The sequence below is a fragment of the Elephantulus edwardii genome, unplaced genomic scaffold, assembly GCF_000299155.1.
Source record: "Elephantulus edwardii isolate Elephantulus edwardi_28Jun2011 unplaced genomic scaffold, EleEdw1.0 scaffold00006, whole genome shotgun sequence".
Taxonomy (NCBI): Eukaryota; Metazoa; Chordata; class Mammalia; order Macroscelidea; family Macroscelididae; genus Elephantulus; species Elephantulus edwardii.
Genome location: NW_006399756.1, coordinates 18,931,881 through 18,954,068, shown reverse-complemented (window position 1 = coordinate 18,954,068; position 22,188 = coordinate 18,931,881). Strand labels below are relative to the sequence as shown.

The following is a 22,188-nucleotide window of genomic DNA, read 5'->3' as shown; positions in this document are numbered from 1 at the left end:
GAGGGAGGGGACTGCCCACCTTTCTTCTGTCTTGCCACTGGTGGATTTGAACCACATGCTGGTGGATTGGTAGCGCAAGTCCTTACAACTAAGCCACAAGTTGTTGTGTGCCATTATGTCAGAACTGACCCATAGCTGATCCTCCAACAGGCTTTTAGAGGCAGTTAGTCGCACGGGAGAAGACTGTCAATCCTTCTTCTGTGGAGCAGCTTGTAGATTCAAACCATGTGACTTCGGGGTAACAGCACAGATTTGTATTATCTTTTTGAGTATTTGTTGGGTATCTGCGTAAAACGCAACAAACGAGGTATGCCTGTATATAATTTTATGACTATTAGTTCCACTCCCAGATAGTCCATAAACGCATCCATATAGTCAAGAGACATGTAAAAGAATGGTCAAACCCATACTGGAGGCTACTTAAAAATTTTGGTTTTCAGGAAAGGGGAAAGATCTGGTGTGAAAAATAATGTATACAAACTTTGTAGGTAAACTAGTATAAAATAAAAATTTAATTAAAATTTTTTTGTGTTGTTTTCAGGATAGATAAACTATGGTATATTAATATATTGGAGAAATGATGTCAGTTTGAGGACTAAGGTGTGTCTGATTCAGGCCATGCATCTGAGAACTCGACAATAAACAAGAATGATAGAAAAAGAATTGATGCCTTTGAACTATGAGGTCGGAGAAGAGCACTGAATATCTCACAGCCTGCCAAAAGAACAAACATACGTGTTGGAGAAGATGCAGCCAGAGTGCTCATTGGAGGCAAAAATGATAAAACTTCTTCTTACATACTTGGAATGGTGGAGCAACAGTGACGGAGAGGAGGACCTTCAACCAGGTAGGATGTCACAATGACTCTAGCAATGGGCTCAATCAAGTGTGTCAGAAATTGAGAGGATGGCACAGGATAGAACAGAGTTAGGATCTGTTGTTCAAAGGGTCGCTATGAGTTGTACTCAACTTAGTGGACCTAACAACAGTAACATGCAGCTATGAAAAGCATAAATTACAACTATAAGCAATAACATAGATGAATCTCATAAATAACTTAAGAAACTAGACCTACACAAAAGCACACACTACACTGTCCCATTTCTATAAAGATCAAAAATGGACAGAATGAATCTAAGCTGTTAGATGTCAATCTGAAGTGATTACCCTGCAACGGATGGTTGATGAGGGAAGGAGCAGGCACACAGGCAACTTATATCTGGGAATATTGTCACTTGATCAGTGTGACAGCTATAGAGATGTGTTCACTGTGGAAATCCACACTTCCTGCCTACAATTTGTACACACTTGGAAAGGTGGAGGAACAGCAAAGGAGAAGACGACTTTCAATAAAAATCTACTCAACTGCCATTTCTCATATTAAGAAGCTTTGATAGTGCTGCAGTTAAAAAGCACTGTTGGTAACCAAAAGCTCACTGGTTCAAACTCAGTAATCATTCTGTAAGAGAAAGATGGTCTAACCTGTTTCTGTAAAGAGGTGGCCTTGGACGTCTATGAGCCAGATCTACACTGGCCCACAGGGTAGCTATGAGTTGGAATGAGTTTATTCCTCAAAACAATCTGCAGTTGCCTTGCTGACATGACCACACCAGGTCTTCAGGTTAGCTTAAAATCTGCACATAAACAGTAATCCCTGGGAAACAAAAACCACATTTAACCCTCACGATAAATATGGTATGAAGCTCTGCATATCATATCCAAAAGCTCGGCATTTTGAATCCACCAGTCACTTCTGGGAGAAAGAGGAACAGTCTCTTCCTATGAAGACATCTCTTTCTTTTCCCCATTGCCATCAAGTCAGAACTGACTCACAGGTGACCCTCCTCCAGCAAGTTCCTGTACACTGCAAGGGGGATGGAGGGGTACATATTGCCCATCGGTTTCCCATGTAGCAGGTGGTAGATTCAAACCACCTGCCTTTGGGTCGGCAGTATAATTCTACCTGTAGGCCACCAGAGCCCCTTTATAAAGCCTTACAGCTTTGGAAACCTGACAGGGGGTTTGCTCTGAGTTGGAACTGACTTAGCGGCAGACAGTGCGCATCAGTGGGCAGTGTTCATTCATTTCCCAAGCCTTCAATCAAGGCCAATACTGAGAAATCTAATCACGTCCCTCGTTCCACAAGGAATCCAAGTGGTGCAGGGGTTAAGTACCAGGCTGCGACCCTAACAGGTGACGCTATGAACACACGAGGTGCTCTGCAGGAGAAAGATGTGGCAGCATGCTTCCAAAACATTGACATCCTTGGAAACCTCATGGGGTAGTTCTGCTTTATCCTTTAGGGTGAGGAGCAGGGAACAGACTCAACAGCACTGAGTGTGTACTTTTGGTTTGGAGACCCTCAGAGTGCAAGAGAGTTAGCACTACCAGTCATGTTGACAGACATGGGATGAGAGCCACTCATCATTGTCACTGTGCCACATTTTATACAGTGCCTTAAACTTGTTGTTGTTGTTGTTGTTGTTAGGTGCAATCAAGTCGTAGAGGACTCATAGCGACCCTACGAATGAAAAGCCTGAGCACTGTTCATAGAGTTTCTGGAGGCAAGCCATTTCAGGATGGATGCCACTCCTGCTTCAGGTTTGTTTTAATCAGGAAGCCCCAGCAAACACTGTCCACTATGGGTAACCATTGTTGTTGTTGTTGTTGTTATGTGCTGTGAAGTTGCCTGCGATTCACAGCGACCCCTATGTACAACATCCGTAAACTCTGCTCTGTCCTGTGCCAATCGCACCGTCTCCGTTCGTTACTATTACGTTGGCTGATTTCTAGGAACTCCATGTACTACAACCCTGAAAGATTCTCAGGAGAGGCCAGTGCCTAGAGAAACATCCAGGAGGGGGTTAGAGAAAGAGCCTCAACAAGAAGGAATGAAACATTGGCTACAACAACGCGTTTAAACACAGCAGAGATTGCAAAGATGGTACCTGAACAGGTATGGTTTTGTTTTGTCACCTCAAACTTAGGGACAGTAATAAAACTTAATCATTGCTAATTCTAAAAGCACAGGCCTAAAAATAAAAGACTGGAAAAACAAAGACAGCTTTGGGTAGTCGGTCCTCTTACCAGTTGTTCGCCATTGTAGTGACCTTCAATTATACGATCGTAGGAGATGCCCACAGGTATAATCAAGATGTCGGGGATGGTGTTTGTGGACAGCGTGTCGACCACCACCGACAGGAGGCCTGCCCGAGCACAAGAGGTTTTCCCACTCCTGGAGCGCGTGCCCTCCAGGAAAATCTCCAGGAACTGCTGCTGTCGAAGTAGTTCAACGATATGCTAGATTACAAGGGAAAAACAAAATGTGACTTGAAAATAGGAAACCAATTCGAGATGAGCTCAGTCAAACGACGTTGTAAGAAAATCAAAAACCAAACAAAGAAAGTACAAGTTCAATATTGATGTAACATTTAACAAATTAAGAGGGTTAAACCAGGCTGCTCCTTCGAGGCAAGGATTCTGGGGCTTTGTCTGACATACTTTGAACATGTTGTAAGGAGGGACCAGTCCTTGGAGAAGGACATCATGCTTGGGAGGGTGGAGGGACAGTGCAGGAGGGGAAGACCCTCTATGAGGTGGATTGATTCAGTGACTGGGATAATCGGGATGGGTGTGTCAGAGGCAATGCGACTGGCACAGAATAGAGCAGAGGTTAGGCTGTTGTACAGAGGGTCGCTATGAGTCGCAAGCGACTCGACAGCAAGTAACAACAACAAATAAGAAGGTATTCCACCAATGGTAGCTTTAGGTGTTAACAAAAAAGTCATCAGAATCCACCAGATTCTTTGCTGGAGAAGGAGAGACAATCTCCTCCTGTACCTGTCAGATCTGATTTGACGGTACACACAAAATAATAATAATAAAAAATTTAAATAAATTTAAAAAAAAAAGAGTCATCAAACTCACAGGTAAAGAATAATCATTCAAATCAACAGTTAATACGGTTGTTTGGTTTTGGGTCTTTTAAAAAAAGCTCTCCACTCGAGCCTTTTTCCCCCTTCTTCTGTGATAACTAGTACAATGGCTACGAGGCTAATTAGCGAGTACACATACCCCATGTAACAAAGCTCTGTACAGAACATCTTTCCGTCCGTCTGGTGTCTCATCCAGTCTCCGCCGGATGAAAAAGCCCCCAAGCTTATGGATCAGGGTACTATAAATTTAAAAATGCATTCATTATTTACCAAGAAAAGCAGAGATTTTTTTTAAAAAAAAAAAAGCTAAAATGCCAAGGCACCCTAAAACATTCGTCATTGAGATTTGTCATCAGATACTTGTAAACGACACTATCGTTTGGGCTATCGAGTGGCATGTGATCATTTGTCCACTCTCCATGTTACTGACATGTCTCAGTCATAGTCGTTACTCACTGACTTTAGACTGACCTTTGCATGGTGAGGTTCTCCTAAATGTGTTCCAACTCAGAAGGAGTTTGTTGGTATGGTATAGACAAGGCAAAGGTAAAGCCTTCAAGAGGATTATGGATCTCCCCTGCTAAATTATTTGAAAACCCTATGCAGGGTCCCAAGACCCTGTTAAGACATTCTGAAATCTGCTCCATGCACATTCACTACAGGATGGACGTGCTGTTAATAAAGCTTCTCAGGAACTTTCTGTAAAATAACTATCACTTAGTGTGGGAGCTCTGGTGGCCTAATCTTTAGGGAGCTGCACTGCTAATCCAAAGTCTGTACCTCTCCAGTGGTTTGAACCCACTGGCAGCTCCAAGGCAGAAATGTTAGCAATCTCCTCCTGTGTGATTTATAGGCTCAGAAAACTCACTGCTGAGTCAACTAGGAGTCGGACTCAATATGAATGTGTGGAATTTCGTAGAGTGTGTCTGTGAGGCAAGGATCAGGCTGGCAAACCGAAATCTAGCTCAAATAGCATCCTACAACATGACACAAAATTTGGCTTCATTTACACCACACATAAGAATTAAATAACTTTCACAACATTGTGCCTCTTTCTGTACTTTTGATGAATTTCGATATGAAGTAGAAATTTTCTAATACTTAAATTAGCCTTTCAAAGTCATAGCTTCCTACTGTACTCAAACCAAGAGACACTACTGTAAAGATAGATTCTTGTCCCTAAAAAAGCCAGTATTCCCTCAAGGGTCATATCACACCGTGTTAAGCTTTCAGTTTGTAATACTTATTAGAAGATAAGCTAAGTGAGGGCAAGGACTACTAGCTTCTTCACCCTTGCTAAAGCACAGGCATAAACATCAGTTAACTGGAACGAATGGCTTTCCTTCAGTCAATCTCTTAAGTCTGGTTAGTCAAGGTGTTTGGAAAGGAGTTCCTTAGGCTGAGAAACAGATTTCACAGCATAATAAATGTCCATGCATTTTGTCCTCCAGTGAGGTCCCAACGGCAGAATCCACCCGTTCACTTCCTTGTCAAATGCTCTCCAAATTGTTCCTCTTCTTACTCTCTATAAGATGCTTTAGGCTTTCATGTTTGAAACTTCAATTTCCCAAACAACATAAATATTCTTATTGCGGCTGTCAAAGGAGCCAGTCTGCCCCGACTCACAGTGACCTCACTGTACAAAAGAACATGAAACGTGCGATCCTGTGCTGTCCCCACAATCACCGCGGAGGGTGTGCCCCTTGTGTGGCCACTGGGTCCGTCCATCTCACTGAGCGACTGCCTTTCTCTGGCTCTCTACTTTACCAAGCAAATCCTTCCCTAGGGATGGGCCCTTTAGACTTGATAACATGTCTAACATATGAGGTGAAGTCTCATCAATTTTGCTTCTAAAGAGTATTCTGGCTCCGTTCCTCATCAATTCATCAGTGACTGGCCCCACTATCTACCTAGTATTCCAGGAAATAGGTGCTTGAAAGCCTAGTCCGTTACCTAGACTACTCCTTGTTGTTGTTGTTGTTGTGTCAGAACCAACCCTCCAGTGGGTTTTCGGAGGCAGTTAATCGCACAGGAAGGGAGTGCCCATCCTCCCACAGAGCAGCTGGTGGATTTGAACCACTCGCCTTTGGGATTACAGCAGAGCTTCTTGCCACGAAGCACCTAAGTCTGTACATTAAACTGTCAATTTTCAAATCTCAGTACTCCTCTCCAAGATCACTACTGCACATCTTTAATATAAGCATCAATTATCTCTTCATCACACCACTGCAATACAGTCTTAAATTTATCTCACTCCCTCTATTCCAGAACAATCTGTTGAAAAGATCTGAACACGTCACTCGCCAAGCGAGGGCCCACTCCAAACTCTTGGTTTCAAAACTCAAAACAAGAATGAAACTCTTGTCTTGATCAAGCTCTCAGTATCTTTGCAGTTTGCACCTTTGGCCTGTGCTACTGCATCTTACGTTTGATCCTCACCAAAGCACCTGGCATTTCCTGGGCACATCATGTCCCTGCATCCCCCCAGCCGTTGCATATACTGTCCTCTAAATGGAGCACACAACACTGTCTTAAAGTTGCATGTTTCTAGCAATTGTTGTTAAGTGTCGTTGAGTTGTAGACGACTAATAGCGACCCTATGAACAAAAAACTTGAGCACTTTTATAACTTTCTTCATTTCTCCAAGTTCGTAGAGTTTCCGGAGGTAAGCTGTTTCAGAAGTGGATGCCACTCCTGCTCCCAAGCTTGTTTCTAACAATTATGAGATGAAAAATATAAGTGTGTCAGTATTATTTTTATACCACCACCATTCCCGATTCCTCCTCCCCAGAGCTGAGCCTGATTTTGTCTAATTATCTTTTCAATGATTCTTAAATATTGACTATAAAGATTATGTGTTTCCACTTTCACCAAGTTCCTCATATAAAACACAGTAAGAGATGCATTCTACAACAGAATGGGACTGACATCAGAGTTGGGGTAAGAATGAGAAGAAACTGGATAAACTATGTCTACTGCATTGAAACAGATGAGGGAAAGAACAGATTAGAGGTGATATATGACTGAGTATTATGGTTAACACAGGAGTCCAGGACTAAGGTTGCATAGAGACGTGTACTCGGTGCAGGGGAGGCGGGGTGGGGTGGGAGGTGGGAGTGGGGGAAGGGATGGGGGGGAATTGTATACCAATGAAGGAATTTTTTTTTTCTTTTCAAAGAGAGGAGCGAACTGGTGGGGAGTGGTGGGCAGGGAGAAAAGTGCAACAATGAATGAATGGAAATCCAAAATCTCCGTAAATGGTTATTAAAATTAATAAAAAAAGGAAAAAAAAAAGAGATGGAGTCTCAATGATTTTCTGTATTTTCCAAAACAAACACGTATTATCTTATCAGAGAAAACAGGCTGCCACTATATACACAGCAGCATGTATCAAAAAGGATAATGATAAAGGAAGGGAGCTCTGGTGGCCTAATGGCAAGAAGCTGCACTGGCAAACACAGAGGTATGTGGTTCGAATCTACCAGATGCTGTGCTGGAGAAGGAGGGGCAGTTGCCTCCTGTACCAGTCAGATCCGATTTGACAGTACACACGCAAAAAGAATAAAATTTTTAAAAAGAAAAAGAATAATGATAAAGTAATAAAAACTCACACATGAACTTTTCCAATCGTTAAAGTTCAAAATTAGCAGCTCTTACCTGAAGATGGGGATATTGAGGTTGTTGCCTGATGCAATGTACGGTGCTTTGATGTTATGGCAGAAAAGCGTGAACGTGAGCAGCAGGTAGTCAATATGGGATCTGTGAACCGGCAGAAATATAAGCGGCAAATTCATCTAGTGGGGGAGAAACACCAAATTTCAAATTCAAATATGAAAATCACGTTTCACAACTTGCTCTTTAGACACGGGCTAATCGATCACTCATTCTTTTAAAAACATTTTCTGATAATATAAACTTCTCTAACTTTCATAAGTAGTGAGCTAAAACAAAATTAAGCAAGTAAGAATAAACAAGAGTTGAGGCGAGAGAGTTGTTGTCAAGAGAAGCCTCCCCGCCTACCCCAGGTCTTCGGAGCAGAAGCCCCTTCCATGTATAAAACGCCCGAGGTCTGGTAGGCAGGCCTCAAGTCACTGGTTAGTTGGGACTGAGCCCTTCTGTCCTCATCTCTAAAGCCTGCCTGAGTTCTCAAGTGGCTGTGAAGCGAGGTAAAAGGAATCCTGTACAGCACTGGAAGGTCCTCCTTCACCCCACTTCTCCCTAACGCACAGCCACGGCAGTTAAGCCAAATGGGGAGAGTTCTAAGTGGGTTGAGATACATTACAGGACGTAAGGGATTTCCAAAAGCACGGTAAGACCGCTCTGTAAACACAAAGTCAAAGCAATTCTTGCCTCAGTTGCAGCTTTAACCATCTCGAGCTGGCCCTTGTGGATCTGGATGTTCCAGAAGAAGCTGTTGAACAGTTTGAGCAGCACCCACCCAGTCAGTCTGCACGAAAGGAAATGCACAGAGACTTTTTTTTATTTCTTTTTACCAATTAAGAATTAATTTTAGAGTCATCAATGGGTAAAAAAAAAAATCCATCAAAACCATAAAACCAACAACCAAGTAATAACTGGGGAGCTTGAAGCAACTTTAAAACACAGATATACATAAGAAGAATATATCTGATTTGCGAGACTACAAAAACTAGTGAAATATAAGTACAACTTGAGTCTCACAGGAGAGGAAGGATTATAACTTGCTAGAAGAAAGATTTGAAAAAAATAACTGATGGCATTTTAACACTTACAACAAATATCAATTCAGAGACTAAATAAACCCATAAAAATAATTGTTTCTGCATGGATCATTTACTCGGAATTTGTCTCCAAATATGGGAAGGCCAAAGAATGAAGTTAACAATTCTGGAACTAGAGATTTAGGATTAAAAGGCACACAGAATTAAGATGAGACCTGGGTAAGAGAAAGGCTCACCGAAGTCTCTGAGACCAGTCATGAGAAGGAGTGCCTTTTACGGATTTGCAAAACAAAGGTAATTTCATCCCAGGACATAAGACCTCCAAGGATACTTTTACAAAGGTGTTAAATGAGAGTAATTTAGCCAGCAGAAATGAACTGCTATAAACCAAGAGTGTAGATAAATTTGGCCTTGCAAAACCTGTTTTTCCTTACAGACCACTTGCATATTCATATAAGTGACCTCTTTTTTTTCCTTGAATCTGAAATCTAAGTGCATCTGTGTGTGATTGCACGTGTGTGCACATGTGCACTTTCACAGCGTGTTTCTGTGTGTAAACTGTAGAGTTGAAAAAGTGAACATAAATTTCTTCTTACCAGACTGAAATGCTGCATTTTCCTCTACCGGGCCAGGTTACACCGCGGAAGCAAATGAAAAGTGAATCCCTAGGTAACCGAACAATTCCTCCAAGATAGAAAAATAGCCCCTCTCAGGACATGGGTGAGTGCGCCCTGGGTCACGGGTCTCTGCGTGCAGTGGGGATGCCTGCAGTGATAACCGCAATTGCCCCAACCAGCCAAGAGAGACAGGACCCTGAGAGCCCACCATAGTGAGGTGAGAGGGATTTAGAAAGGGGAGATGATTTTGGCATCAGAATGTTGAAACAGACAGAGGACAGGAAGGAGTGACAGGCAGGAAGGAGGGAGGGAGGGCACAGCCAATGGACTGACTCCCTGGAGACCACACCCCCAGAACTCCCTAATAGAGCAGCTTTCTTTGCTCAAAGCCGCCTGGCTCTTTAAAATAACCATTTAGGACTTCCATCTTACATAAGCATGGCAGAATTTCAAACACAGAAACCTGGGAATCTGTGTCACACGTTCACTCTACACGTTCAAAAAGGCTCAGCTTAAGGAACTAAAACAATTTTGGAAAATGAGTGGCAGTTGTACCAATTAATGGTAGCTTGACATTCTACTAAGTATTAGAAGGTCACAGGTGAAAGAGGACATAATAAATGTAGAGAAGGCAAACCCACAGTGTTGGGAAAAGGTAAAAATAGAAGAAAGATATTTTAATATGGATTTTTAGGCGTTTTCAGGCATGTATTTCTGACAATAGGCAGAAGGGAGTACAAAAAGAAAGAAGTAGAGCCCCTATCTTTTGCTTTTCTGCAGGAGTCCTAATGGCATAGTGGATTAAGAGCTAGGCTGTTAACGCAAAAGGTCAGTAGATCGAATCCACCAAGCAACATGGCCCTTGCTGAGCATCTCGCCTTCGAGTACCTGATCATGGCTGGGGAGACGGTGGCGACCATCTCCTGCAGGATCCCTCTGGCCCTCTTCCGCACTTTACTCATGGCCTTGGACTGCTGCTGAGCAGAGCCATCGGGATTTAGCTCAGTGGCCACTTCTGCGATTGCCTCCTGGACTCTGATTTGAAATGAAGAGACCGACAAGGTAATTGGTTCTAGATTACATTCTGTTTTCAGCATCTTCTAAACCACAGCTGTAAATCACAAAACAAAATGTATCTTCCCTTTAATTTGTGGTAACAAGAGAAAAAGAGCTTTGAGTTTCAAGTACTCTTTTCCTGAGTACCTATTAAATATTATGAATATCATATTCCTAAATCAATGAATCCCTCAGGAACCCCAAAGACATTTTTAATAATTCTAAATCGCAGGAGGCAACAAAGTGCAAGGGACCCTGGCTGTGAGGGACACATAGTGAAACTTTAACAAGATAAAGAAAAAATAAACTATCTCTCTAAAAATATCATTCAGAGGCTTTCAAAACCTATTGCCAAAGTCTGATTTTTTCCTATGAAGACCTCATTTACATTGAGACGCCATTAAAAGAACTCACTGCAAAGCTTCTTGGGAGGGATCAGACCAGGATTAAAATTTACAAATATTTTCCAAATCTAGCCAGCAATTTTTTTAAAAAAAGGCACAATTTCACACAGCAATAAACAATAAGCAGTGAGATAAAAGGAAGGTTTAATCAAATTGTATAAATCTTCCAGTGGACTTAAAGAAGGAAAGTGTAAAGTTAAACTTCTTTCAATCAATCCTGACACTCCAACTACTATTCCCAATATCTGGAAGATATTAAATAGATTTGAAGTTGTGTGACTCTTTTCTGGATTTTTGTTTGGTTTTTAGGAAGTAAAAACCCCATCTAATAATCCAAGGGAGTTTCAAGTAACTCTCGCTCATGGAGCAAAGTGCAAGGTAGCAAAGTGCACACAAGTGAATGAATACTCTGTTAATATAAAAAGACAAATTCTGTAGCACACTGGTATGCTACCCTTTGCACAGCATTTCTTTTAACCCAAGCATTTGTATTATGTTGTAAAATTTATCAAGGAACTCAGGCAATCTCTGCATCTCCGAGCTCCCGGGTGTTTTTCACTCAATAGAAACGTAGTCAATTATTAATTGATAAAACAAAAGCCTGCTATTCCCGAGAGGCTCTGTTAACCAAAACCATCTGTTCTCCTCCTTTTCCTTTGGAACTCTGCATTTAGCATTTGTTGTTGTTAGGTGAGGTCAGGCTGGTTCCACCCATAGCAAGCCTACATACATACAGAAGGGAAAACTGCCAGGCCGCGTGGGAGCTTCACAAAGTGGCTGTTTGGGCCCACTGCTCCAGCTACTGTGTTAAACCATCCCACTGAGGGTCATTCCCACTGACGCTCCACTAAGCACGATGACTTGGAAATGCAAAAATATCCTGAGACAGAGTCCCCGAGAAATTCGAAGTCAATACGGGAATGGTCCCTCCTCCCTTCCTTCCAGCACCCATCCCTGCCACCTGCCCCCCTCCACCGCGACATCCCCACCCTTACTTGCTGCTGTTGAACACGTTTTCAGCCACATTGGTGGCAAACATGCCCTTGTGGACATCGCGCTCTTGGACAAAAAGCACGTAAGAAAGACGTCTCGCAAGCCATCCTCGGTGCCTGAAACATAAAACGATGGAGGAATGAACCATGGATTTTCTTCCCTAGCTGTGCGACAATCCCGAAGGCTCAGGGTTCGAATCCACCAGCAGCTCCACGGGAGAAGAATGGGCAATCTCTTTGCCTCTGAAAACCAGCTGGAGGGTCAGCAATGGGTCAGTTCCAACTCAACAGCACACAACAACAGTAACATCTAAGACAAGTTGTGTCCGTTGCACAGTGGTCACCCTCCTGTGAAAGCCAAGCCTCATTTCATCCATTTCTGAGATTTTAACTTCTGCCATGGCGAACCCCCCTAGCAGCCTAGTACACCACCCACATCATCTGACTCACAATTCCTTCCATGGGCTCTCAAAGAAATATAAACTCGAATTTCTGTGCTAGAGCTGGTCAGTGCTGCTCTGCCCAATGCTAGCTCTAATCTAAAAACAGAAGTAAATAGACCTAATTTTACTGCTTTTGTTGTTGTGTACCATCAGAACCGACTCATAGCTGCCCTGCAGTGGGTTTTCAGAGGCAGTTAATCTCACGGGAGGAGAATGCCCACCCTTCTCCAGGAGCCCCTGGTGGCCTCTAAGACTGCATGCCTTCGGGATTGCAGCACAGCTTATTGCCAAGAAGATGCCAGCGCTCCTGAATGCCATGAAAAATGACAAATATGTTAAACACTGGAGGCTATAAAAACATGTATTTCCGAAATATTTTTCTAGTAAGAAGGTCTATTTTTTCTATGGAAAAAAAAAATGAAGAATAACCACTGACTCTCAAATTCTCGATCAACTAAGAGAAGTTCAGGATACTTGGCCCATGGTCAGGACATCTGTGAACTAACTTCATGTGGCCGGAGGGTCTGACTTCTCCTTTTACGGCTCAGCATACCTAAGGGTCAGGGCACAGTCCCTGCTGCAGCAGTTAGCTGGCCTTTGGGGGAACCTGGATTGGGGGGATGAAGGAAGATTCGGAGACAGATCTCAGAATAAAAGCTCCAGATCCTTGGCCTATTATGACTGGGAACCATGTGTACTGATTATATAATGCTTTATTAGCATTTCCTCCACAATTGCAAGCTCATAAAGAGTAGAATAAAAATTCACTTTAATTCTAAGAGGATCCAAAAGCCCTCAATTGAAGAAAAACAATGTAACAAAGAAATGTGTATAAAATCACTTGTTCCTTTATCTCTCCCTTCATGTTACCCCCTTTTCTTTCTTTTATTTCAAGTCTTTGATAACTTAGCCCAAGCATTTAATTCTAAGCTTTATCCTTCAGTGAACAGGTTCAGAATTTTTACTGGAATGTTCAAAGTCCAAGTTCTCTATTAAAAAAAAAAGATGGAAAGACTGTGTGTGTGTGTGTGTGTGTGTGTGTGTGTGTTTAATTCTAAACTTTATCCTTCACTGAACAGATTCAGAATTTTTACTGGAATGTACTCTTTATAACAAAAGACGGAAAGAGTGTGTGTGTAAAAGACGGAAAGAGTGTGTGTGTAAGTGTTTATTCTCTGCCTCATATAACACACAGAAGGGCCAAAGCAGCCAGCTCAACAGCAGAAGCAGCTTTCTGTCTTGAGTGGGAGTATCAGATTGCCAGTCTGTATATTTTATGCTGCATTTTTTTAACAGCCTCCAATCACAGTCAACAAATAAACCCTTTGTCTTTTACATAAAATGGCTATTTACATACAGGAGAGGCTTTATGAAATTACCAGGCTGGAGGATCAGCTATGAGTTCATCTCAACTCAGCGGTAAACAACAAAAAGCAGGATCATAATCATGAAAACAAAACGGGGTGGGGTTTAAACAAATCAATCCCTCCTTTTCCCTAAAATGTAAAAGAGAATATGAGACAAGGGTAATAGAGAAAAGCGAAGGGGAAATGTCTGTTCACTTCAGTTGTATAAAAACCGAATGAACACATATGCAGGTGTTACAATACTTCTCATTTTTGACCTTACATTACCAAAATAAGGCGACCTCGTGGTGCAGACGCTTTAGTGCTTAGCTGATGACTGAAAGGTCTGTGTGGTTTAAATCCACAGTTGCTCCACAGGATAGAGAGCTGTTGCTTTGAAAAGCTACTGCCCACAAAAGCCTACGGGCAGTTCTAGTCTATACCATGGGATCATAACAAGGCAAAAATGATTCAAGGGCCCCAACCACGTCCTCAAAATATGACACGTCATTCCAGAAAGCATTCAAATTTAAGTATTTGACTTGTTGTTGCTGTTAGGTGTCCTCAAGTTGAATCCGCCCCTCCAGTGGGTTTTCAGAGGCAGTCAATCGCGTGGGATCAAAGTGCTCATTTTCTCTTGTGGAGCAGTAGGTGGATTCGCACTGTGTGCCTATTTGATTTCTGACATGTTTTGTTTTGTTTTTTCCAGAGAACTTAAAGTCTTTTTAATCACTTCGGTGTACTCTCTACGCACTCTCAGAATCACCCACTTTTAGAACATGAGAACTGGGGCACGCTCGGTTACAGTCTCTTCCTTACCACACAGACACAGACACATCCACAACCCCCTCCTACTCTGCTTCCTCCTGTCTCTTCTTGGTTTACACAGAGCAAAGCTCCTTTACTTCCACTCTGGAGTGTACTGTCCTAGCTCCATGTGGTAGGAGTTCAGAAATAAGAATTCTAAAGCATTCTTAAGTAAGTAATCAATTAAAGAGTATTTTTCAGTCTCTCATTGCTGTTAAGACGGAACCCCTTTGTAGCTGACCATCCAGTGGGTTCCTGGAGGCTGTCGGTGGCACAGGCAGTGAATGGCCATCATTCTCACTTTGGCCACCGGGGGGTATGAACTCCCAGGGAGGTGTTGTTGACTGTGGGTTAACAGTGCAATTCCCTCTGTACTATGCCACCAGTGCTGTTTCTCTTAATAAAGAAAAACATTTTCCTAATATCCTATAGATTTAAAACCAGCTACTCTGAGTTGACTGTGACTCTGTAGGAAGAAAGAACTGTCCTGCAGGACTTCGAAGGGAGCTCTGGTGGCCTCGTGGTAAGGAGCTGCACTGTGAACCCAAAGGCATGCAGTTCAACTCCACTATCGTTCTGCAGGATAAATATGGGCAATCACCTTCCATCCAATTTAAAGCCTCTGAAAAGGTGCTGGAGGGTCAGCTATGCATTGGTGCTAACTCTACGGCACATAACGACACAGGGCTTCCAAGTCTGTTAATTTCATGAGAGCAGACCTCTTCATCTGCCTTCTGCAGAGTGGCTGGGGAAGGACTCAAACTGGTGCGCTTTAGATTAGCAGTCTTAACACTTCATTGTTGGTGCTGTGTACTGTAGAGGCAGAACACGACCCTTAGCTGACCCTCTCGACCCTTAGCTGACCCTCTCGAGGGTTTTCAAAGGCAGTTTGCATGGGAGGAGATTGCCCATCCTTCTCCCGCAGAGCAGCTGGTGGCCTTGAACTGAATGCCTTTGGGATTGCAGCGCAGCTTCTTGCCACTAGGCCACCAGAGCGCTAAGACTTAATTAGGTCTATTTAAATCCATTATACATTTCTTTAAGTATAAAACAGCCATAGGGAGCGCTGGTGGCTCAGTGGTATGGAGTGCACTGTCAACCTAAAGGAATACAGTTGGAATTTGCCAGATGTTTCGCAGAAGAAAGATGGGCAATCTTCTCCTGTGTCACTTACTCTAAACACTTACTGAAGGATCAGCTATGAGTCGGTTCCAACTTGACAGAACACAACATAACAAAAACCTCTGTATTCTAAACACAGATTTGCAAATTGTTTAATAATTTACTTAACTTTAAATCATATTCAACTCTGCATTTTTCTCCTGTGGAGTGACTGGTGGATTCAATCTGCTGACCTTTTAATTAGCAGCCTTGGTAACTTTATTAAGCACGTTTAAATCCATTACACATTTCTTTAAGTATAAAACAGCCATAGAAATTCACAAGGCATTCAAACCCACACTTCTCTTCAGATCAATCTTTATCACATTTAGATACATATCAGATAAATCAATATATGAATAAACTGAGGTTATAAGTGACATATACATTATTATGAAAATATGCACGAAATAATCACAGTGCTAATAACAGTAAAAGGGCCTTCCAGTGACTGTTATTGGTGATAATTTTCATATAGCCTCTTGTGTCAGTAGCTTATATCCTATTATTAATAATGCCATATTATCATAATCTATTAACTTTAAGACGTAAGAGAAATTAATCTCCAAGAGTGCTGAATTATTACAATGCAGCATTTCTCTTGAGATTAATTAGACGTATAAGAAATATCTTTTTACCTTGTGTGACTTTCATTGATATAAATAACATTCCGCAAACCCAACGACGGGATACTGGGGTTGAAAAATTTCTCCTACGTGAAACAAAATAAACAGAGACATAAACATACAACTGGACTCATGGTAAAGAGCTGATGTTACCAGTTCTTAATGACTTAAATTTCAAATAAGTCAGCATTGCTTCACAATAAAGAAAAATTATTTTATTGGCAAGCACAGTTTAGCCTTCCATGAGGATCACAAATTCACAATCAATACTTAAAACCTTGCAAAGAAAACAGTGCCTTTCCGTCCCCACCTATCATCCCATCCTGAAAAAGAGAGGAAGTTACAGGTAACTTAAGTCATTGGCAGGAACATTGGAGATTTCAGTGTTGCTAAAGACTATGCTACGGATGGCGCAGTTATTAAGAGATTACCAAATCCATAATAATCCTGACACACAATAATTATTAGCCTTGTTTCTGAGATAAGAAGAAGCTGGCCAGGGTTTCGGATTCAATCCCAGCTCTTTTTCCAAAGAACAGGCTCCTGTCACTATCTAAAATGAGTGCCCACTTAGCAACCAAATATATGGCTGATGGATGGCCTGCCTCTTTCCAGGTAACTGAAAAAAATAATCCAATCAGAGCTCTGCTGAAAACAAAGGGTATGGCCTTATCACGGTATGCAGAAAGGTAAGCTTCTTACAAATAAAGGCTGAGAAAATATAGGCCCTCAACTAAAAGAGTAAAGATACATGAAATCTCTTTAAAGAGAAAAAAAAAATAAGATGTCAAGAAAGAGTAGCAAATAAAAGTTATGGTAAAAATATGTTCAAGTGAAAATTATTTTAAATGAACAGCTACTGAAAAAAGGCAAAATTCAACTTTATCAGGCAACTATATTTAGGCAAATATCAGTTATCTGTTATATTCACCATCTATCTCACTCCATATTTTTATTGGACTTATGAAAAACATAGGTAATGTGTTGTTTTCATCTTTTAAATATTCAAAATTAGAATTAGACGAAAGGTTGGATTTTTTTTAAAGTCACATGACCTTTTCTTTAACTCTTTATTTCCATTGGTCTTTTAATCGAAACTGGCCTTGCTCCTAGACTAGCAATTTCCACATTCCTTCAATAATACCAAATTCTTACCAAAAAACCCTTACGATTTTAAAGGAACAATAATTCTAACAAGATGTTCTTGAGCAAATCTGAACATTTAACAAAAACTGCTTGGGTTCCATATAAATCTCGCCTATGTTAGTAAATCTTTCACCCCATACTAAGAATCCTACCTCCCGCCAAGCCAAATGTGAACAGAAAATTCCCAGAGCCCAGTAAACTATTCTCACAGGTAATGGGAAACTTGTATTAGTAATAGGCAATTAAAGGGCAGAATTTCTCCATACTACTCACCAACCAAAGACAGAATTTAGAACTATCAATAATTATTAATTGAAAATATACAGGGTTTTTTTAAAAAAAAAACCACCATAAATGGTGATTATATGAATGGACCTCACTGGATTATATGTGATAGACTACACTGGAATCAGATTGACTGTGCCTGTAGGAAGAGTCAAAAAAGAAGCTCAATATCAACAGTCAAAACAGTCAAAGGGTCCACAACAGCTAAAATGTGACCTTGAGTCAATCCCAAAATATTTTAAAACCACCCCAAGAATAGATTTGATGCACTGAACACTAAAGGTTGAAAACCAGATGAGTTATGGGATGACATCAAGGATGTTGTCTATGAAGAAAGTAAAAAGAAGGGAAGCTCTGGTGGCCTAGTGGTAAGGAGCTGCAACTACAATCCCAGAAGCGTACGGTTCGAATCCACCAGATGCTCTGCCGGGGAAGGAGGGACAATCTCCTCCTGTACCAGTCAGATCTGATTTGACGGTACACTCACACAGAAATAATAAAATAAAAATTAAAAAAAAAAGAAAGAAAGTAAAAAGAGGCTGCAAAGACAAAAGAAAAGGAAAAGACCAAAACAAATGCCAGAAGACTCTGAAGCTTGCACCAGACCATTGAGAGGTCAAGATGAAGGGAAGAAACAGTGAAGTAAAAGAGACGAACAGATGACTTCCAAAGGCTGCTTAAGAAGACAAAGCCAAGCATTTTAACTAAATGCATAAGGAGCTGGTGTTAGAAAACCAAGAGTAGAACATGCTCAGCATTTCTCAAGCTGCAAGAATTGAAAAAAACAAAGTGAAGACTCGAGTTGTGATACTGAAGGATTCTACGAGCAAAATACCGAATGATACAGGAAGCATCAAAAGATGGAACAGATAAGTACACAGTTATTATATCAAAACCAATTAGTTAACACAAACATTTCAAGAAGTAGCATATGATCAAGAACCAATGATAATGAAGGAAGAAGTGAAAACTGCACTGAAGGCATTGGCAAAAAATAAAACGGTAGGAACTGACAGAATAACAAGGTGTTTCAGCAAACAGATGCGCTCTGAATGTTCTCACTAGCCCATGCCAAGAAATCTGGAAGACCTGGCTAACAGACTGGAAGAGATCCAAATTTGTCCCCATCTCAAATAAAAGTTATCCAACAGAGTAAATTTTTGAAAACTCTCAAAATACATCATTAATATCTCATGGAAGCAAAATCTTGCCAATATCTTAATACTTGCAAGTATTAAAAAACATCTGGAGTGCTCGCTACGGCAGCACATATACTAAAATTGGAACGATACAGAGAGGATCAGCAAGAAGTGTTCCATAAAAAAACAAACAAACAAACAAACAAAAGATCTGGAAGCATACATAGACATAGATTTCCAGAAATCCCAACTGGATTCAAAAGAGGCCACGGCAATAGAGTTATCACTGCTGATGTCATATGGACCTTGACCGAAAGAAGAAAATACCAAAAAAGATGTTCACTTGTGTTTTATTGATTATGCAAAGACTGTGTCTGCGTGGAGCATAATGAGTCATGGCCAGGACTGGGAAGAATGGAGATTCTTGAACACATAATACACACAAATATGGACCAAGTAGTTTTCCAAACCAAACAAGGGTACACCGCATGGTTTAAAATCAGGCAAGTGTGTGTCAGAGCTGTATTCTTTCTTCATATTTATCCAATCTGTACGCTGAGCAAATAATTCAGGAAGCTGGACAAAAATATGAAGAGGAATGTGGAATCAGGATTGGAGGAAGACTCATCAACAACCTGAAGCACTTACTGAAGAAGATCAAAGACTATTACAGCCTTCAATACGGATTACATCTCAACATCAAGAAAACAAAAGTCTTCTTCACTAGATCAATAAGCAGTATCATGCTAGGTGTAGAAAAGATTGGAGGCATCTTACATTAAGGAGATATGCCGTTTAGGATCTCTCCTAAAGTGCAAAAGCAAAAGCCAGTTTAAAGAGGGAAGTGTGCCAGATCCAAGGCAAGGTATTTTCATTTGCCTCCTCTGCATATGAAAGTTGGGCAATGGGAGCTCTGGTGGCCTAGTGGCAAGGAGCTGCAACTACAATCCCAGAGGTGCACGGTTCAAATCCACCAGATGCTCGGCCGGGGAAGGAGGGACAATCTCCTCCTGTACCAGTCAGATCTGATTTGATGGTACACGCACAAACACAAATAATAAATTAAAAAAAAAAAAGAAAGTTGGGCAATGAATAAGGCAGACCAATGAATAGTCAAGACCTTTGAGATGTGGGGTTGGCAAAGATTACTGAATAGTCCGTGGATGGCCAATATCCCAAGTCTGTCTTGGATAGAATGTAATCAGTGTGCTCCTTCAAGGCAAAGGAGACATTCCGTACTTGGCGCATGTGGCCAGGAAAGGCGAGTTCTTGAAGAAAGACATCATGCTGAGAAATGTGGAAGTCCAAAGAATGAGAGAGAGATACTCCATAAGAGTCAATCTTCTCAACTGCCATAAAAAGCATCCTCTTTCTCTAATCAACTCTTCCTCCAAATCTATCTGGTAATACGGAACTCTCTGCAAAACTGGTGCTAGGGGTTTTGGTTTTTTTTTTATCAAAACACAAGTAACACACACATCTTTTTCTTAAACCTTCATGCTAATATATTAGTGACATCCTTCACTACCACAAAGTCAACAGAGAACCTTAGGAACAAAATGTAGTAAATGGAAGAGCAAAGTTAAAGCCACAGCTTTAAATGTTTATTCTGTCTAATTGGCTCTCCCTCGTCTCGCTGGGATCTTAAAAGTTATGTGCTATATAAGGTAAGGCCACATCTAGAAGGTACATGATAGGGTTCCACCGACTCTTTGGAAATTAACTGAAAGAAAGATCTACTGTTTCCTTAAAGTAAATGTCGTGCCATATCAAAGTCAAAGTCTGAAGCACAGGTCACTCACTTTGCTCTGATCTTGAAAGGCAAAAGCAGTAGCAGTCTTACCCAGCTCTGAGGTGTGCAGGAGTAACAGCATCGGCCGACAAAGGGCCTCTTCCGGCCCATCAGGCTTTCCTTCCACTTTAAAGTTGCAGATCTGAAGACAGTAGGTCTGAAACTATACTCACCCTAGTAAATCAAAATAATCATCATCATAATCATCTAAATGGCAAGAGTATTTTTGTCTATTTGAATGCTAAAACTAAGACTTTCTGATAAACAAAGGATAGTAATCACATATGTCATGTATTTGTTATGCTGATAGGGCTGGGGGATATCAGAAAACATGTGACTTCTGAATGGGATTCATGCTACAATTTATTTACTATTTTAATTAATACTTCCACAAAATTCATATTTCTTTTAAAATAATGTATGAAACTTAGATGCTGAGGGGAGAAAAACTTTCATAATTACCCTGCTCAAAAGCAAGGAGTAGTAATATTTTGGATTATTGGTTTTCTCCCCCTTATGCAAAAGTGTTGTGCTTTTTAACATAATTACCAAGTATCAATTTTGTGCTCAATTTTTACTTCCTGATTAGAATGATGCATTACTTAAAAAAACCCTTATTGCCCTAAAGTGGGAACCAACTAAGAACTGACCCTCCAGGGAGTTCCCAAGGCTGTAAATTGCATGAGATTGTCCAACCGCCATTGGTGGATTCGAATTGGCAGAGAGGCACAACCTATCCGGCTGACAGCACAACTCCCTATGCACTAGGCCTCCACAGCTCTCTAATATAATGTGTACAATTTCTTAAATATCTTCTTAAAGTTCATAAATATAGCTGCTGTGGGCTCTGTAATTATGAGCCTTTAATTGCTACTATGTTGCAATTAATGTTTCAACCATCATTAACAGTATCAAAATGAACATCTTGAAATGGAATTCTTTTACACGCTCTTCAACTTACCCATTCCTCACTTGCATGCTTACATCGACCAACGCTGTATTCAGATGAATTTGGCAGGTAAGAAACGTCTATTGTACCAAGGTTCAATGCGGACTCGTCCATGTCACAAAGAGTAACTTCCAAATCATGTGCTATAAAAAAACAAACCACGTCCCATTTAAATGCATCCAGCGTGGTAATCTCAAAACTCAGATTTCTGACTTCTACACTATTTTGCTCCATAACATAGTATCAAGAGAACACTAGCAGACTCCCATATAATATTGAATCAAAGTATAGAAACTAATTTGTGATTACATTGTCTTGTACAAAGAGAAAGACAAATGAATAACTTTTGTATCCTTGGGTTCCTGAACCTAGATTAAAACAAAACAGCTATTAGTAGTCATTTGCAGAGGTATTTATCAACAACCCAAGTGCCTTTGAGTGGATTCCAATTTATAGCAACCCCATGTCTGTCAGAGAAGAACTGTGCTCCACAGGTCTTCAATGACAAATTTTGGAAGCAGAACACCAGGCCTTTACTCCAAGGTACCTCTGGGTAGGCTCAAAGCTTTGGGTTAGTGACCAAATGACACCACACAGGAGATTACAAGTCTAAACAATGATTTATTTCAGGTATACAATCAAGAATTATTTCACTGTATTAAATTAATATGGAAAGGAGGTTTGTGCTTATTTAACAAAATATATGTGCACAAAGTAGATGATTTTAAAAATTATGTATTAGGAATGTTGCATTGTGCATGCTTTTCACTGTAAAATGGGTAAAGATAAT

The 22,188-nt window shown here is 40.9% G+C and overlaps 1 protein-coding gene across 1 annotated transcript in view; it reads right to left on the bottom strand.

Annotated features, from left to right (window-relative positions):
• GPAM (glycerol-3-phosphate acyltransferase, mitochondrial) overlaps positions 1 to 21,535 on the bottom strand; it is a 34,717-nt gene extending 13,182 nt beyond the window's left edge. Inside the window, exons 1-9 of the mRNA XM_006879937.1 lie at positions 21,411 to 21,535; positions 20,501 to 20,623; positions 16,100 to 16,173; positions 11,708 to 11,821; positions 10,141 to 10,287; positions 8,286 to 8,382; positions 7,593 to 7,729; positions 4,075 to 4,174; positions 3,088 to 3,300 (exon numbers count right to left, since the gene is read on the bottom strand). Coding sequence (XP_006879999.1) covers positions 3,088 to 3,300; positions 4,075 to 4,174; positions 7,593 to 7,729; positions 8,286 to 8,382; positions 10,141 to 10,287; positions 11,708 to 11,821; positions 16,100 to 16,173; positions 20,501 to 20,623; positions 21,411 to 21,512 — 1,107 coding nt within the window. The 5' untranslated portion in view covers positions 21,513 to 21,535. The remainder of the gene's footprint in view (positions 1 to 3,087; positions 3,301 to 4,074; positions 4,175 to 7,592; positions 7,730 to 8,285; positions 8,383 to 10,140; positions 10,288 to 11,707; positions 11,822 to 16,099; positions 16,174 to 20,500; positions 20,624 to 21,410) is intronic.
• Between the last annotated feature and the right edge of the window lie 653 nt (positions 21,536 to 22,188).